This window comes from Rhipicephalus sanguineus, chromosome 10 (genome assembly GCF_013339695.2).
Source record: "Rhipicephalus sanguineus isolate Rsan-2018 chromosome 10, BIME_Rsan_1.4, whole genome shotgun sequence".
Classification (NCBI taxonomy): Eukaryota; Metazoa; Arthropoda; class Arachnida; order Ixodida; family Ixodidae; genus Rhipicephalus; species Rhipicephalus sanguineus.
This window is the reverse complement of record NC_051185.1, coordinates 82,539,052-82,557,236: the sequence shown is the minus strand read 5'-3', so window position 1 is coordinate 82,557,236 and position 18,185 is coordinate 82,539,052. Positions and strand designations below refer to the sequence as shown.

The following is an 18,185-nucleotide window of genomic DNA, read 5'->3' as shown; positions in this document are numbered from 1 at the left end:
GTGGGATTTGCCATACTTATGTAGCACATACACATCCGGAAATCTTGCGCGCAGAGGACGGACGAATTTAGGCTTCGCCTAGCCGTGTGCACCTTGCTGTAAAAAAATAGAAAAGCAAGGGCATACAGACGCGAGGTCGTCAAATGTAGGCAAAGGGGGTCAGCATTTCCGCGACCTTTTTTATCGCTTGCATTTTATGTTGCATTCTGCTGTCAAGGAAGCTTCCAGTATGATGGCATTCTCGCAACTTAGATGGATCCGTCGAATCTATCTGCGTGACCTAAACAATGTAATGTACTATCGAAAGCTATTGTTTCGAGCCGTGTAAATAAATGGCGTCGGGTGAAGCCTTTTGCAAAAACCGCACATGCGGCGCCTCATTGTTTCCAGTCTTGAAAAAAGAAAATCCTCTAAGGTGTAGTGCACAGCCCCAGTGCACAGCAGTTATAATTTCAGAGTTTGTGTTCAGTCAGATAAACTTCCAGCTGCTGTGTTATGTACGGAAAAATCTCGACAGCCATCCTTCTTATTTTTGTTGCGCACATGGAGATTCAAGAATACTTGTTCCCGGCAACTCACGCGCATTCCTACGGAATAAGAGACGTGAGTGGTTTTATTGTAATCGATGAAGATGTAGTGACCACGTAAACATTAAAGCAAGTCAAGATGCTTTTTTATATTGGGCCATAGTTGTTCGGTCTTCTTGACATCGTTAGGTAGGGAAGGGTGCAATGCTTTGCGGAATTATTTTTTAAGTTCTTTGAACGCATACCGGGAGCAAAAAATGTTTTTCTTTTAATCACAGCGTTCGCCGCTAAAGCCAGCCATGGCAAAGCAAACAGTTCCTCGTTTCTAATAAACATTGATTGTGCTTGCGAAAGACAACCGCGAAGATCTAGACATATCACGTAGCTCAAGAAGCGCTATCTATCTATCTATCTATCTATCTATCTATCTATCTATCTATCTATCTATCTATCTATCTATCTATCTATCTATCTATCTATCTATCTATCTATCTATCTATCTATCTATCTATCTATCTATCTATCTATCTATCTATCTATCTATCTATCTATCTATCTATCTATCTATCTATCTATCTATCTATCTATCTATCTATCTATCTATCTATCTATCTATCTATCTATCTATCCGCCTACGACTTTGTGCTCTCATGGTCGTTTCTTTAACTGAATGTATGCCAAAATTGGCACGGCAAGACATGACTCTATCAAGAACATAATAGACAGGATATAACATGAAAATCACGATATGCGTATTATGAAAGGCATGATTTACATTCCATAGTCATGGTGCTCTCGGCTGTTTCGTTAACTTCATATACAGTGAAACTTCACTTGAACGAGCTTGAAGGGACCTCAGGAAAAAGTTTGTTATAACAAAGTGGAGGTTCGGTGATCTGAAACAACTATGTAGCCTGTTATCACAAGCCGAAAGAAACATCAGGTGTTCAAGTGAAATTTCAGCCCATTTATTTATCATGCTGTGCATTTTCATGTGAATTTATACCTACTGAGGGTCTTGTGAAAAATGTAGTAATCTTTTGCTGCCCTTGCGCTCTTAAGACTGCAGTGGCCACGAAATGAGTTACTGTGTCGAAGCTGTCATGAACCTTCCCCGAGACAACACTCTGCTGGGCAGGAAATGACTTCAATTTTTAGATGCGAAGTATCTTAAGGCGGAGCTCAATCCGGTGGTGGTGGTGGTGGTGGTGGTGTGCGGCGTGACCACCCTTACTGCGCATGCGCATACCCTCTCCACACACCTCCTCTCCTCTCCCCTCCCCTCTCCACTTTCCCTCTCCACCTTCCCTCTTTCCACTTTCCCTCTCCCCTCCCCCTCTCCCATACCCCCATCCCCTCCCCCTTTCCACTCTTCCTCTGAAACGCGGGCTAGACATGCCGAAATTCTCTCCTGCGCAACGCCGCGATGAGCTCGAGCGCATGCGCGGCTCCTCCCCTGCTCCTCTCTCCTCTCCCACGCTGCCCCCCTCTCGCCCGCCTATCGACCGCGTTCCCCGCTCGCCCTGTGAGAATTAACGGCCAGGCTAGATGGAAGATACGACGCGCGTAGCGTCCCTCTTCGCGTTCCACGACGCGAGGTCGGTAGCATGCCCAACGAACGCCAACGGAACGCGATCGTGCAAGTGTTCCGGCTTCGCATCGCCTCATGGTCCCCTTTAGCGGGAGATGGTGTAATTTTTTTTCAAGAGCATCAGTGCTTCTACGCAAAAGTTCTTGTTTTCCGTCCAGAGACATGCGGTGCAGTGTGGCACTATGATAACCAGCACGCGGTTGTAGCTCTAAGGCTGCAGCTGCCGCTGCGACTATGACTCCGGCTGGCTTTGAAAATATGTAGGCAGCCAATCGATTTCAAGGCCGTTTGGGGCCCACTTTTTGACCCATGGCAATGAGGCGCCATTGTCAACGTAAGGTTGAGGCCTCCACTATTAGCTCCGGTGGCGCGACGTTGGCGGAGCTGACCGCGCTGGCGACGGTAAAACTATGCTACGAAAGGTGCGCTTGTGCTTGTTGAAGTAGTCAACATGATCGGGGTGGCATTGGATGGTGTCACATATTATGTTCGTAGAAGTGAAATGCACTGTGCACTGAATTTTGGTAAATTGAAGGGAGGTAACATTGGGTTCAACGGCGCTTCCGTGGAGGCTTTTAAAAAAAAGTTTGTACAGTTGAATAGTTCGCTTAACCGACGTTCGTTCAAGTGGTATTTCACCGTATAGCAAAAATTTTCTGACATCACAACAGTGTATGACGAACATGACTGACAGATCATGACGTGCAAATCATGACACGCATTTCATGTATGCCTTGATTTACATGACACGGTCTTGGGGCGCTCGCGCCTGTTTCATTAAATAGATAGTTGCCAACATTGCTATCGCGCGACATTGCTGTATAACATAGATGACAGGTGGTAACATGAAAGTCATGACACGAATGTCATGTACGACATGGCTTGCATGTCACGCTCGTGGTGCGCTTGACGCGGTTTCGCTTGCTTGATATATACAAATATTGGTTTGGCGTGACAAGACTGTATATTGAATTTAAGCGAAAGGTCGCGACAAAAAACAATGCAATGCGTGTCATGTACGGCATGATTTACATGCCACGCGTATGGTGTGCTCAAGGTTGTTTCCATATAGAGCGCGAGCTATCTCGCCGCACGATTTAGAAAAAGAGGAACGTCGTTACGCGAAGCACACCCAGTGCATATTGTTTCCAGTATACTGTAGTAGCCACTACAAATTATTTCGTTAATGATGTTTAGTTAAATAGATCGTAATAACCTTTTCTAGCGCAGACGGACACACGGACAAAGAGAGGGAATGACACCGGCGCTAGAACTAGAAATGAACTGGAGTGATATATGTAATGTGTAATGGAGTAATATATGTTTCTAACTCACAAATACTCACCTAATCATTAAAATGTCAATGAGGCATATGTAGGCATGTTCAAATGACATCTAACTGCGCTATTTTCAACAACGTACTAATTGTGCATTCGCTTTTTTTTACTAAGAAAGAAAGCCCGTGAAACCTGAAAAGTGACACGGGACTAGACTGCAGCGCACATGAGAAGGCAGCGCCCTCAAACAGGCTCACTGTGAGGTAGGAAGTCAAGACTACGCTCCTACCTTTTGCGGGTGGGAGCGTAGTCACGTGTCATTTTTCATATTTAACGTGCTTTCTTTGTCAGCCGGAAAGAAATGAGCTCGTAAGCAGTCATTTGTTCATTGTTCATTAGTCATTAGATGTCATTTGAGCATGCCTGCATATGCCATATTGACAGTTTGATAAATAGCTAGTGCTTGTCAAGTTAGAAGCATCATTAGGCGAATTAACTAAACCTCATTAACGAAAAAATTAGTAGTGGCAACGACAGTATACTGGGAACAATATGCACTAGGTGTGACTCCGCAACCACGTTCCCCCTTTTTAAATCATGTTGCGAGATAGTTGGGACTCCCTGTATACCAGAATTGCTTTGGCATGACGTGACTGTATGACGAACATAAACGAGATGTGGTAACAACATAAATACCATGCTATGCATGTCATCTACGGCATGACTTACCTGCCACGCTCATGGTGCGCTCGAGGCCTAGCTTGATATATACCAAAATTGATATGGCGTGACATGACTGTATAGCCAACGCATACGAAAGGCTGTAACGTAAAAATCGTGGCATGCGTGTCATGCACGGTATGTTTACATGCCACGCTCAAGGTGCGCTCGAGGCTGTTTCTCTAGTTTGGATATATACTAAAACTGCTATGGCGTGACGTGACTGAATGATGAACATAAATGGCAAGTCCTAACATCCAGATAATGATATGGTTGTCATGTGCGGCATGAATTACATGTGACTGTCTTGGTGTGCTTTCGGCCGTTTGGTTAACTGGATATATAGCAAAATTGGTATGGCCTGACATGAGTGTGTGACGAGCATAAATTACAGGTGATGCCGTGTAATTTATGCTCGCAAAGACGAAACATCGCAAAGACGAAGTAGACGAAGTGGACCCGCAGTTGGCGCGCTCACGGGATACCACCTGCGCCGCACACGACCTTGAAAGACCTCGGGAGAGACCAATGGCTTGCGCCTTGAAAGATGCAACAAGTCACGCGGTTTCTTTAGGCATTCGCCTAAGACGGCTCGAAGGCGAAAGTCATCTTAATCTTGTTCGTGTTCGCTTTCTCTGCATGCTGCTTTTTCGATTCTACGTCCCATGGTTTTGATACTTCCGCCTAGCGCGGGTTAGCATAGCCTCCTGGACCGGCTGCCTTTGAACGAGTGACGATGTCCTGATATGACGTCATGGGGCGTCGTGTCATGAGCTTTCAAATTCCGGCGATTCATGATGGCGATTCATCTCTCATAATGTGATGTGTCATTGCGTTCGTGTTGACACCCCCGACGCCGAAGTTTATTTTTCGCTTTAGATTAGGCATCTAAGGCTTTCGACTTGATTGCACCATACATCTTCCGATGACTATCTAGGTACCCAATTTCTGTGGTTAAAGGGAGTGTCTACCGCTCGGAAAATTTTTTCTGTTTGTGGTAAAAATGAGAAGATTGTTCGTTACATCGGTGGCGACGAGCATGCTTTCGCCCCATAAAAAAAAGAATTATATTTTTAATTCGATGTTGAAAGTCGTGAAAGAATGACCGCTAGCGTCATCAAACAGCGATGCGGTAAATCTACTGGTAGAACAAGAAATCCTCGCAGGTAGACTTATTTTGCTTAAACAAACGTGTATAACTTGAAATTGTATTATACGCACTTGAGGCAGCTTTCGGTAGCGTCAGAGAGTAAATTTTTGCTTTTTTTTCTCACGCATCCAAAAAGGCACCCGGTGGCGCTGCTTGCGGCGCCGTCCTCGATTTTGTCTGCTTCAAGTCATGCGCTATGCCATGCGGCCCTCCGCGCTGGTCGTACTGTGCCACTGTATTGTTGTTAGGATGTCTCAGACGTGCTGTGCTGTGAAGGCGTGCATTTATTGTCTCTTTTTGATGAATCAACTTGGCTTGGATTGCGGCAGCAGGGCTAAAATATACGCATAGACTGGGATTACAGAAAAACAAGTGTTCTGTAATGGTGTAATAAGGCTTCATTTACCCGCTAGCTTGCTGAAAACGACTGTTACATTCATACATTAGCGTTCAGCGAAAATAAAGTAATCCTGAAGGAATCACATGTGCTTTCGGTTTCAATGTTTACCCGCACTACAATCGTCATCGCGTCCACCAACCAGTGTTGTGGGCATGTTTCACACCAATAGGAGAAGACCAAACGCAGATCGAAAAATTCTTTTTTAAAATTTTTTACTGACTTTGCAGAGAAACCGCTGCAAGGTTGGACACTTCAGACGGTACGCTTTCTATTGCAGAACAAAAAAGAAAAGCGATAAAGTACGGTAGACAGTCCCTTTAGTTTCGCCGTAAAGTGCTAGCGCAGTAAAAAAAATATGAAGATCCAGCGATAGACACCTTCACTGAGCTCTTCATGCGGGTGAATACCGCGTTTCTATATGAACTGTGCCCTAACGATCCCGAGAACCGAAATCCCTTGCTACTTTGTTCGGACGTGCAAAAATGCGACATCACCGCCATGTATTTTTTAATGAACACAGAGATCTCTGCCGCGTAGTTGAACGATTGCGTAGCGTGCATACTCGTCCCATGTTAATTTTCTTATATGTTTTTTTTTTCAGTTTGCGAATACTAGAGAACCTATATGGACGTACAATACCACAAAAACAGAGGCTGTCCGTTGCAGGTGCGATCAAATGCGATTTATAGACCCTGTGTTCATTGGATTCAACAGGACAATGTTGCACAACAGACGAAGGTATGATTTTTATTTTCTTGAATTGAAGTTCACTTTCTTCTGAATGACGTATTTTTTTTCCTTTTCAACAGGGTTAGTCTTGAGCTGCTGGGACAGTTTAGCCGCACCCGTGTGACAGAGATGTTCATCTTCCACGGACGTAAGACAAATGCTTAGTTTCTTTACGTCTCGCATAACGACGGCTACCTTTTGGCAGCCATTACAGGAGTGGGTACATTGGTTTAAGATATATTAATGAAATAGGTTATGCACTACGAGTGTTTACGCTGACAACATTAATGACTGTGTTTGGGTTGCGTAAAGTCGCTTAGAGACCAGATGCGATTGTATCGCAGGTGGAGCTGAGAACAGAAAAAAAGTGCACAATCATTTGTACTGCATAAAGCTTGTACATTCAAGCAATGGAAGATTTTCGTAAACGATAATCAGCTAATTATTCCTGAATGCGCGTTTGCCATATATCAGGATGGCTATGTGTACGCATTTGCTTTGCGGTGCATTTCAATTAAACCTTTCTTTACATAGGTGTGCGTACGAGTAAGTCCACGCCTGTCAGCATAGGTCGGCAAACTCCCTCATGAGTCGACTCACTCAGACTCACTGAGACTCACATGCAGCCGTGAGCTTTGGTCTGAGTGATTCCGGATCCTGAATACTTTGGCGAGTGTGATTCCGAGTGAGCTCGGCTGAGAAAAAAATGAGTAAGTCTGAGCCCGAGTTCAAAGTTTTTGAAGTTTACCATTACCACGTAAGTACACAACATACATAAACAGCAAGGATGGTGGGATACAAGCTGCTTAAAGGCGGCTTGACTGGTTGCACTTTGCCTTACAATACAAGCAGCAACATGGCAAGAATTCCCAAAATACACTTGTTGCAATATTGAAATAGAATTACACAGAGCAAAACAAAACAAAAATGGGAATTTAGCAATTCATAAAAAAATCGACAAGACACGCATTTCAAGAGACACAAAAGTGAGGTTAACATTCACAGTAGCTGTTGAAGGAGTGCTTTTTTAGGAATTTAACGTATGTTTTTATCGCATATTTTATATTTATTTATATTGGGGGAGATGGTAGGAAAGTCTTTGAAGACCATAGTTTGTGCGTGGTCGCGGAATTGCCCAGTGTTCGGTGTATCGGTTTAGGCGACATGATTGGTTTGTTATCACGGTCGCAATGTTCCTGATATGACTAGTGCCCTTAATCATTTCACGTTTAGTTAAAGGAACACATAGGCTGATACTCGTATAGGTGGTCAACTCAGATAATTTGGAATTTCAAAAATAGATGACGCGTATGCTCCTTGTAGGGTGCATTAGCAATAGCCCGTAAGGCTTGCTTGTGCAGGGTGACCAGATTACGTTATGATTTATTTTTACTGTTTGACCAAACGAAGTGACAATAGCGGAAATGCGATACAAATCTGAGGCTGTGTGGTATTGGCAGCAATCTCTGGCATCTGTGCTACATGCAGAAAGCTTTGCAAAGCTTAGATTTTAAGTAAAAGGTATAGTGATCCCATGTCATCTCATCATGAAAAATAACACCCACAGTTTTAGCTGACGCGGAGAGCTACACTTTTGTGTCACTTAGTCTAAGAGACTTCGTAAGATCGCAAGGCGTGGACTTCGCTATGAAAATAACTGCGTTTGTCTTGTAGGAATTTATCTGAAGATTATTTTTTAACGAGAAAATATATATTTTACTTAGTACTTGATTTGCTAAATTTATAAGTTCATGCTCCTTGACACCCGAAACAAAGTAAACAAGAAACTTGTTTATCCGCGTAAATAGTATAGTTAATCGAATCATCAACATTCACAATGTCATTTGTATGCAGGGGGTCCCAAATATTACGCGGCACGACTTACAAAAAGCGGAACGTCATTACGCGAAGCACACAAGTGCATATTGTTCTCAGTATACAGTAGTAGCCACTACTAATATTTTGAATAATGAGGTTTATTTAATTATTCTAAATTATGTTTCTAACTTGCCAAATACTCAGCTATTTATTAAAATGTCAATGAGGCATATATAGACAAGTTCAAACGACATTTACCTGCGCTATTTTCAAAAACGGACTAATTTCATGCTCACTTTTTTGGCTAATAAAGAAAGCCCGCGAAATGTGAAAAATGACGCGTGACTAGACTTCAGCGCGCATCAAGAAACAGCGCCCTCAAACAGGCTCACTGTGAGGTAGCAAGTCAAGACTACGCTCCCACCTTTTGCGGGTGCGAGCGTAGTCACGTGTTATTTTGTAGCGTTAGCTACACTGGCCTAGCCGGAGCCGATTTCGCGTCGATCCTCATGAGCCGTGCGGCGCTTGCGCGAGGATCAGTGATGTCATACAGATGGCTCACCGGAGCCGGCATCTCACGCACTCTCCGCCACCGCCGGGCGCGAATCGCCGCTGCTGGTCTGCGCGTTCGGAAGGAGTGGCGTCGTAGCCGCGGCAGACACACTGGCGCCGGCGCGCGCGGGGACTCCGCCACCGCCGCGCGCGACTCGCCGCTGCTGGTCTGCGCATTCGAGAGGAGTGACGTCGTAGCCATGGCAGACACACTGGCGCCGGCGCGCGCGCAGCTATTCGCCTTCGCTGTGCAGTTGCTGTCTGACACTGCGCTGAAGCCGCTTGATAGCGCCTCTGAATGGCGTTTGCAGGTGGGTAACGCCATGGAGAAGGAGAGCGCGAATGCTGCTCAACGGCGCAGAAGAGCCGTGAAGTTTATCTCATCGGAATACCGAAGTAGTTGCCTGACAATGAGCGGTTCAGCGTACGAAGAATGAACAGAAGAAGGCTAATAATTCTAGAGAATCTGGAAAGCTAAGAATAATCAGCTGAACCTTTGCTAACGCTGCGTATATCCTGGCATAGCCGAGCTAAGCCACTGCAAATTTTTTTCATCGTTCGCGTGCTTTCTTTATCAGCCGGAAAAAATGAGCACGTAAGTAGTACGTTGCAGAAAATAGCGTAGTTAGATGTCAATTGAGCAAGCCTACATATTTAGGAGATGAAGATTGTGCATTGCTGCGGGCAACGCGTAGATCTTTGGGAAGACCCACTTTGTAAGTAAACAGTTCAACGTCTCAGCAAAGAGGGACGAAAATACTATAGCTACCGAGACAATATTTAATCAGTAATATGTCGTCAGACATTCGGTGCCGGCGATTGTCGTCTTTTTCACATTCCGCCACCTTGCTTTCTACTCTGTGGAATTCCGAGGAAGACGATGATGGCAAAACCACTTCCTATGTTTGCGCAGCTCTATTCACAAATCAGACTGCCGCACGATTCATGGCCGATACCGCGCGGTGGGTTGAGCCACTCTGGGATCGAACCAACCAACTAATCTATTGGGGGTACCTCAGACATTATTTATTTTATTTATTTATTTATAAATACTGCTGTCTCGATTTCGAGACATAGCAGGAGTGGGTACATGTATTAGTACAAACAGCAAATTAAAGAAACGCTAAGATTATACAAACAGATAAAGATACGATATGCTTACATAGCTGTACAACAAAATCTTTGAATTTCAATTTCTGAGTCGTTTATGTCACAACTTGTAGCAATATTTCTTCGTGTCCCTTTTATAGAGTATTTTACGGATGGATTTCGGTGCCGCCATGTTGGGCTGTTAACCTTGCCGTTTTTTTATCTTGGACAAGTAAACGAACAGTGCTACGGTGGGCGTATACACAAGAAAAAGGCTGGCTTGGTGCATTCAGCGTTTCCTGAACTTATCAGTTCACGTCACTAGGTACACAAGTAAAGAAGCATTCATTTAACAGCCCAGGGTGGCGAGGCCCATATGTCTTACGTAAAATAGTCTATAGGATACCAGGGGCGAAAGGAGTAAATGAAATCCATGGTTAACGAGCTTGCTTTCATTCTTCTACTTGTATATAAGGAAAATGTTTTGGGTATACTGAGCACAAGGTATCAATAAAGCGGTCATAGGCATTTTCAGGTAATGATCAAGAGAGTATGTCATCCCAGCTTAACGACCTTTTTCTTGACAAAATCATGAGCGAAAGATCATGGATTGATGTCTTGAAAGTAAATATCAGTTTCCACTACGAGTTCCTGTTTAGTTTCTGCGCTAGTGATTGGACAGATTGGCAAATGATCAATAATCGTAATACTAATCGTACCATGGTGTAGCATGTCAGCAGAGTTTGTCAAATAGGTCTGTCAGAGTGAGTCTACTTGAAGAACAAATTGGTGAGTCTGAGTCCGAGTGAGCCCCGCGAGCAAAATATATTGCTTGAGTGAATCCGAGTGAGATCTACATTCTTTTTGCCGACGTGTGGTCCTATCCACTCAACTTCAGCATCACTCTCAGCCTTATATAGGCTCACGTTTATACTCACGTCTTGCTCACGCATTAGTGTTCATACAAAAGCTCAATGTTTATAGATTAGAGGCGTGAGTTGAGGAGGGGAGTTGCCTTGACCTCAGTCGCTCCCGCCACAACTCTTTCACGGTGAGTTGTTTACAAATATATCTCGTGTCAGTTTTCTCTTTGAATAAGAAGGCCCGTACTGGATAGTAACCACTGAGAACTCATATTTGAAGACACCTGATCAAAAGGCACCACGTGGAGCACAAATTATGAGAGATAATGGCGTTAAAGGGCATTGACGCCATGGTCGCAAGCGCTTATCACGACCGCTCGCGGTTGTGATGAGCATGTTTACGTAAACGTAAACACGCTCATCAGTTGACTCACTCAGACCAGACCGAGCCGTGAGTATTAGTCTGTGTGAGTCCGGGTCAGTAATATTTTGGTGAGTTTGAATCCGAGGGATGCCGGTAGAGAAAAATTTTACTGAGTCTGAGTCAAAGTGAGTCCGGTTGAGGAAATTTTTGGTGAGCCTGAGTCCGTGTGAGCTCCAAGCGCAAAATATATTTCGTGAGTGAGTCTGAGTGAGCTCCACATTTTTTGCCGACCTATGCGTCTCAGTAGAGCAGTTTAGCACTGTGCTACTTGTAGTTTGTGGGAATCGAGCGCGCCCTCCCCTTTGGCGCCTCGTTCCCCAGCTAGCGCGCGGCACGAGCGCCGGGGACCGCCGTTAAACGGCAGTATGGCGACCACGGCGGCAGCGCCAGGCCTCTTTGTCTGGTGCGAGCCATGCGTCGGCTTCCCGGCGCGCGGGCACGCGTCCGGGCATGCCTCGACATGCTCACGCCACCAAGCTAGCTTACGTCACTGCGCAACGCCTGTCCTCATTAGCCGCCAGTGACAACCCCCTTCCCCCTTGAGCTCGCTTCTGTCTGGCGCGGGCTTGCACGCGTCAGATGCTATCAGGCTGGCACGAGAGGTTGACGCGCTGCTCTAGCAGGCGGCTTCTCGTCAATGCGCTCGACTGCTGCCCTTTGTGTGATGGTCGTAGCGCCGCCGGCAAGCGTACTCGATCGGTCTTGCGGAGTTCCCTTTACGGCCTGCAAGCCCGTGACTGTCGTACTGTGCTGCACCTTGGGTTGATAAACCCGTGTTTTTTTGTTGATATCCTGCCTCGAGTGCCTTTTCTGCGCCGTGCTGGAGAGTCGACGAACCCGGCCGTAGCGTCTTTGTTCGCTGCGGCAGTGGACAACGCCGCGTCCCTTCCCGGTCGCCTCGTAGGGTAAGCTTTGTGCTAAACCTATCTCCACAAGTTGAGAGATAGGTACTCATATCAGAGGAATGAGCACTCGGAGTAATTGTTCCAACAGTAATCTTTCCCATGCGGTACTTTGTCCGTATTCATAGAAATACATCATTTGTAAAGAATTTTTCTTAAGATAGACATTCAGCCATTATTGAGGGTAGACATATCGCAATGGAATCCGGCTGGTCCATGACAATGATTTGTTACAGCGTGAGCTTCGCCTTTGGTTACTTCTCGTTCACAATAATTTCTGCGGTTTCACGCGCCGGAACCACGATCTAATTATGAGGAACGCTGTAGTGGATAACTCCAGCAATTTCGACAACCTGGGGTTCCTTAACGTACACTGACATTGCAGAGTACACGGCCGTTCATCATTTCGCCTCCATCTAAATGTGACCGCCGCAGCCGGGAGCAAACCCCCGTCTTTTGGGTCGCCAGCCTAAGACCATGACAACTGTTCCTGCACGGCGGCAATTTCAGTTTATGTACTATAATAGCACTCGGGTGAAGATTCAGCTCCATATTTTCGCTCAAAAGGAGGATGCGGAAGCAGTGTAATGCTAGAGGGCGCAATGAACGAGTTCCTTAAGGTCATAGCCGTGGCTTTGAGAAGACAGCAGCAGAACTACGGCGGCAGATTCGCGGCGAACCTGTTGCGCCGCTCAGCTAGAGGAGAGCAGTTGAAGGAACCCTGCGACGCGTTTTCAGCACGGTCACTAAACGCCAGTGGCGTAGCCAGAAATTTTTTTCGGGGGGGGGGGGGGGTTCAACCATACTTTATGTGTGTTCGTGCGTGCGTTTTTATGTGTGCGTGCATATATACGCAAGAAAAATTGAAAATATTCGGGGGGGGGGGGGTTTGAACCCCCCCAAGCCCCCCCTTGGCTACGCCCCTGCTAAACGCTACCTATTGGTAGTCGAGGCTTGGTAGCACGCGGTCTGAGACCTACAATAATTTCTCAGGTCAGCTAAAAAGTGCTTCCTCTTCTCTCGACAAAAGTGATGCTTACGGCGGCACTGACACAATTTCCACGCCATTGGCTGATTTGAACATGGCGGGCTCGGTAGTTACTGCGGTTGCCGTGGGAGGCTGTGACGTGCACGGCCTCCCGCGCGTTCGAAGAAAAATTTTCACCATCTCCCACTAAAGGGAACCATGTGGGGATGCGAAGCAGCGCATGGGTCGACCTAAAGTTCCATTCATCACGGGCACCTCGCCCGATGTTAACGCGCTCTTGCAAGTGGAGCACACCCTGAATTCACTGTAATTGCGGTGGCTGCTACTCGTCCCGAACTCTTGTTGGAGCACGGCACGCGGGTTCATCGCGCGTCTGCAGAATCTCGTTCCGCGACGCCATCACGTGATTGCTGAGATAGTGTAAGGGGGAGAGGCCACAGCCTCTTACCCAGCCCCTTACAGAGACCCGAACGCGCTAGCGCGTGGCAGCACACGTAGTTTTATCTGCGTTACGCCAAGCTAGGACAGCGTACGGCAGCCCGGGCCCCTAAAGTGCTCTGCACGTATCATCATCAAGGCGGTCGAAGAACAAGACGAAGACTTCTCTTTGGCGCGAGCGCTCGCTTATGTTACAGTTGGCTCTGGTACGTTTTAGAAAGCGGTCGCCAATGGAACTACGGACAGAGCTCAGCGCAAAAGCTGCTTCGCATCTCAAAAAAAGAAAAGTGGTCAAGGTCACAAGGCGCGTGTGACGTGCCTTCTTCCTCCGTGCCACCCCTCCCTGGTTAGCTTCCAGCGCTTTCGTCAGGACGAGACGAGAAAGCAATTACAGCGTTCGACAAATCTTTGTAACTCCACTCGTACTGGACGGATTCCAAAAACTTTTGCGGTGGTCGAGTCGTGAAGAAATAAGCTCCGTTGAGGAAGCCAATCCATGGCTGCTTGGAAAAGTGCTGCAGGGTCCTTTTAAATTGCTGGCCACAGGTGAGGCATTTCTAATGGAGTGAAATGCAAAATAAAAACACTAATATACATTGACTTAAGTGTCTATCAGAAAAATTACGGCTGGTATAATTGGTGCAGCGTATCCCAACACAATGTCTTCATAATAATATAGCGGTTGTGGCGCGTAAAACGTCAATTTTAAATAGCAGCAGGCCATGGTGGCTGAAACAAAGACGGTGGGCATTCACAAGGCCTCATATTAATCATTATTATCAGCCTGACGACGCCCATTGCAGGGCAAAGGCCATTCCCGTGTTCTTCCAATTAACTCAGTCCTGTGCTTGGTGAGACCATGTTATCCCCGGTAACTTCTCAATCTGCTCTACCCACCTAACTTTGTGCCTCACACCGGCGCACTACCCTCCTCTTGGAATTCAGTCTGTTACTCTTAATGACCAACGGTTATCTTCGTTTCTCGCTGCATGCCCTGGCCATGCCTATTCTTGATTTCGTCTAAGATGTCCTTAAAACTTGTTTGTTCGATGACCCGCCCTGCTCTGTTGTCACTTCCGTTTAGAGTTCTCATTTCTGCAGCAGTGAACGACGTCGGGCCAGTTGGTGTTGCATAACGAGAGGACAGAAAAGCCCTTACACGACGAGGACAGAAAAGGAACGATGTGTGTCGTTCCTTCTCTGTCCTTGTAGTGTAAGCGATGGTTTTTTCCTTTCTCATCTCTGTACCATGGCTGGCTGAGTCGCCCTCCATTTAAGTTGAAGCGTTTTCATAAGGCTCCAGGTTTCTGCCCCGTAGATAAGTTCCGGTAAGGAGCAGTCGTTATACACTTTTCTCTTGAGGGATACTGGTAAAATGACATTCACACACAACAAGGTCCAACATCGTGTGTAGCGCTGGCGCATGCTGTTCCACGCGCTGAAAAAAAACAATTAATGAACCTGATGCTGCTTAAGGATGTCGACCAAAGATGTCACCGAAACGCATTTAATACAGCGTTTCCTCCTAGTAGGTTTAGTATGCAGGTCGAGAAGCAAAGCAAGACATTGTGTTATACGGCACTCTCAACTGCCGTCGAGCAGAATGGCAGTCAAAAACGGAACGTCAGTTATGAGTGTTACGTCGCAGATGGAACTACCATTGACATTCTAACGGCAGTTTCCTTTATTTGGATTTTACGAATACCTAAATCGATGCGACGGTGGCGTCTGTATGTCTGGAGAGTGTGAGTGCGCCTTCGTCTCATGTAATCAATGCTGTAGCACCGAACAAGTGGCTCACGCAGTTCAAATGGATCACAAAATTGCTGGTAAGGATCGGGATTGTCTATTTGTTGGAGGCCAATGAAGTACTGAGACTTTATTTCTTTTGAGAAAATTCGCACTACAGTGGCAGTCAATAGACCAACGTCGCCTCCCCCCTCCTCCCTCCCCCTCCACTGTTTTCCTTTTGTGCTTTCTAGACGACAGTCTTTCGTACATTTCATATTGAAGATATTCGGCGCAACTTGGCATTTACTCGAGAAACGCAGTCACATTCACACATACTTCCACTGAAGAACACACCCCACACACAGCGCTCACTACCAACTGTTTATTGTGCGTGACCGATCATCCTATATATCTACAGTATGATGTGCAAGAGCAATGATGAACAATGACGCGCGTGTGCAATGATCCACCAAGGCAAGCAAGTTCCAGCCACCCCTAGCAAAACTACAAAGAAAGCAATAAAAACAAAACAGAAAAGGCCAGCTAGGAGCACTTTAAATTCTAGCCTCGAGAACAGAAATTTCCTTCTGAAACAAAGCCACTGACGGCTCGCTAACACACTTCAATATGACAAGTGACCAACCAGTCGAACAACAAGTTCTATTGAGCTATATTTCGTACATTTACCCTTTTTGTTGAGAGAACGCCTCATAAAGCAGGAGAAAAAGGAACGTATGATGGTCACTGTTGCGATCACACGTGATGCGACTTTCGGCTTCTTCCTTTGGAGCTGCAGACGTTTGGACCTGCTTCCAAGTGGGTACAACCTGAGCGCGTGGCTCAACAGAACTGAACGATGTAACAGCTGCACAACTCAGAATATGGTTCGACTTTATTACACTGCGCGTTCAATCAACTATCGTTCAAGGAAACCGCAGCTGGAAGTACCTGCGTAACAGATGCAGAATATTATCACCCACCGGCGTGTTACCCTGTCCTGTCGATATACACGGGGTCAGGGGTGCGAGTACGCAGCGCGACAGTACATGATGTGGCTGCAAACGACTAAGGAAACGGGTTCTGCAAGGAATACATGCACTGCATCGGTTGGCTAACGTAGACGAGATTGTGCCTGAGAATTCTGAATGTTAAGAGTTTGCTGTCTTGTGGTCAGCATAATATGTATTTTTCAACCTTGGTATGCTTTTTTACATGTAATCTTACCTGGCTCCACATAAGCACTCACTTCATAGTTTAATGGCGGTGGTGACCGCGAATCTTCCATGGGTACTTTCACGTGAATACCAGGTCCACTAAGGAGTTCCGCCGGATCTTCCGAAGTGTGCGATAACTCGTTTAAACAGCATTGCTGTCCTTGGTTAATCACTTGGCACATTTGCAAACAGTTGTGCATTTAGTAGTGGAAGCCGTTGTGAATTATTGTGTTCATTTATTTTTGCAGATGTACAATTGTCTACTGAAATTCTCGTCTTCAAGACCCCGGACAGTTCGTGCGGCATTATAGTGACCAAGTCCTCCGTGCGAAGTACGTTTTATTTCTATTTTGTACTCCTATCCGAAATGTAATAATTCTGTTCATTGAAGAGCATTTTGCGATAAGTTCTAGCAAACAATTAGCGCAAACTTGTCGGTAATTTGTTATTGTTATATTGTTAAGAGGCCATTCCAGTTATTTTTCCCGCTCCATGACCGATGTCAACATCAGCGTACCTATACGTCATCATCACTCTCACATGGACATGAGTTGCGAAAGGACAGATCAAGAGGATATGAATGGAGGAAATACATTACCAGTCTATTTATTTATCACTGCGGTAACATAGTAGATATCTCTGCTTCATTCATAAAAATCACAGCATACATACGCGGAAATGAGATAAAAGAATATGATAACATACATTGACGACTTGCGTTACTGTAACACAGAAAATAAAATTGCAATTGAAACTCGAGATCCTCCAACAGAGGACATCGGGAGAACATGCTTCCCTCTGCACACGGGGTCCTGCTCGCCTGAGAGCAGCAGCGGAAGCACCCAAGATTTGTTCTTGGTAATGTTAGGCAGCCTTCCCGAAGGCAGACATTCACATTCGCCGACCGCGAGCGTTACTAGTGTGTTATTAGATGTGAAGCATCTTATAGCGGAGTTCAACCCGGTGGTGGTGGTGGTGTGCGGTGTGACCACTCTTACTGCGCATGCGCGAACCCTCTCCACACTCCCCTCTCCCCTTACCCTCTCCTCCCATTCCCCCTTTCCCACCCCCTCTCCCTCCCCTATCCACTTCCTCCTCCCCTTTCCCCTCTCCCCTCCCCCCTCTCCACTACCCCTCTGAAACGCGGGCTCTACATGCCGAAATGCTGTTTCGCATCGCCACATGGTCCCCTTTAGCGGGAGATGGTGTGATTTTTTTTCTTTGTTTCCAGATGCAACTTTTGTTGATCTCCGGATCAGAGATTCTTTCATCAAAGGCGGCCCTCGGCGTGAGTGCAGAAGAAAATTTTCTCGAATCGCCCGTACTGGCAGAGTTATATACAGGTCAAGTTGCTCAAAGGAACTGCGTAAAGCACTTCTGTGAACCTACTGACTATGACCTAACGGTCAATATGATTTTATTACGTGGATCTATTAACTCCTGTTTGTGTACATATCGTACAACGGCACACCGATGAAGACTGCCAGCGACAACATGGTGATGCTGCCTGACTGGTCCACAATATGAACTGTTTGAGGCATGCATAATGTATGTACATAATAATACATATGTACATAATAAAAAAAAACGATTGTCTAGATGATCTCATCTAAACTGCAAACTCGCAGCACCTCGTGGCGCTGCTTTTTCACTGGCGTGATTTCATGATGCGGCTGGGATCACCCGCTGGTTCGTGAGCACGAGAAACTTTAGTACGTCAGGCAGCAGAAGTGCTTGCTCGTGAGGACCACAGCAAGGTGGGCGAGGTTGCA

At 46.0% G+C, this 18,185-nt stretch overlaps 1 protein-coding gene across 1 annotated transcript; it reads left to right on the top strand.

The window, feature by feature from the left end:
- Positions 1–445: 445 nt before the first annotated feature.
- Positions 446–17,980, top strand: LOC119406995 (uncharacterized). The gene is made up of 5 exons (XM_037673818.1): positions 446–603; positions 6,267–6,403; positions 6,475–6,542; positions 16,662–16,745; positions 17,645–17,980. Exons 1-5 carry the CDS (start codon positions 496–498, stop codon positions 17,794–17,796), a joined length of 549 nt encoding a protein of 182 aa, XP_037529746.1. The 5' UTR covers positions 446–495; the 3' UTR covers positions 17,797–17,980.
- The last annotated feature ends 205 nt before the right edge of the window (positions 17,981–18,185 follow it).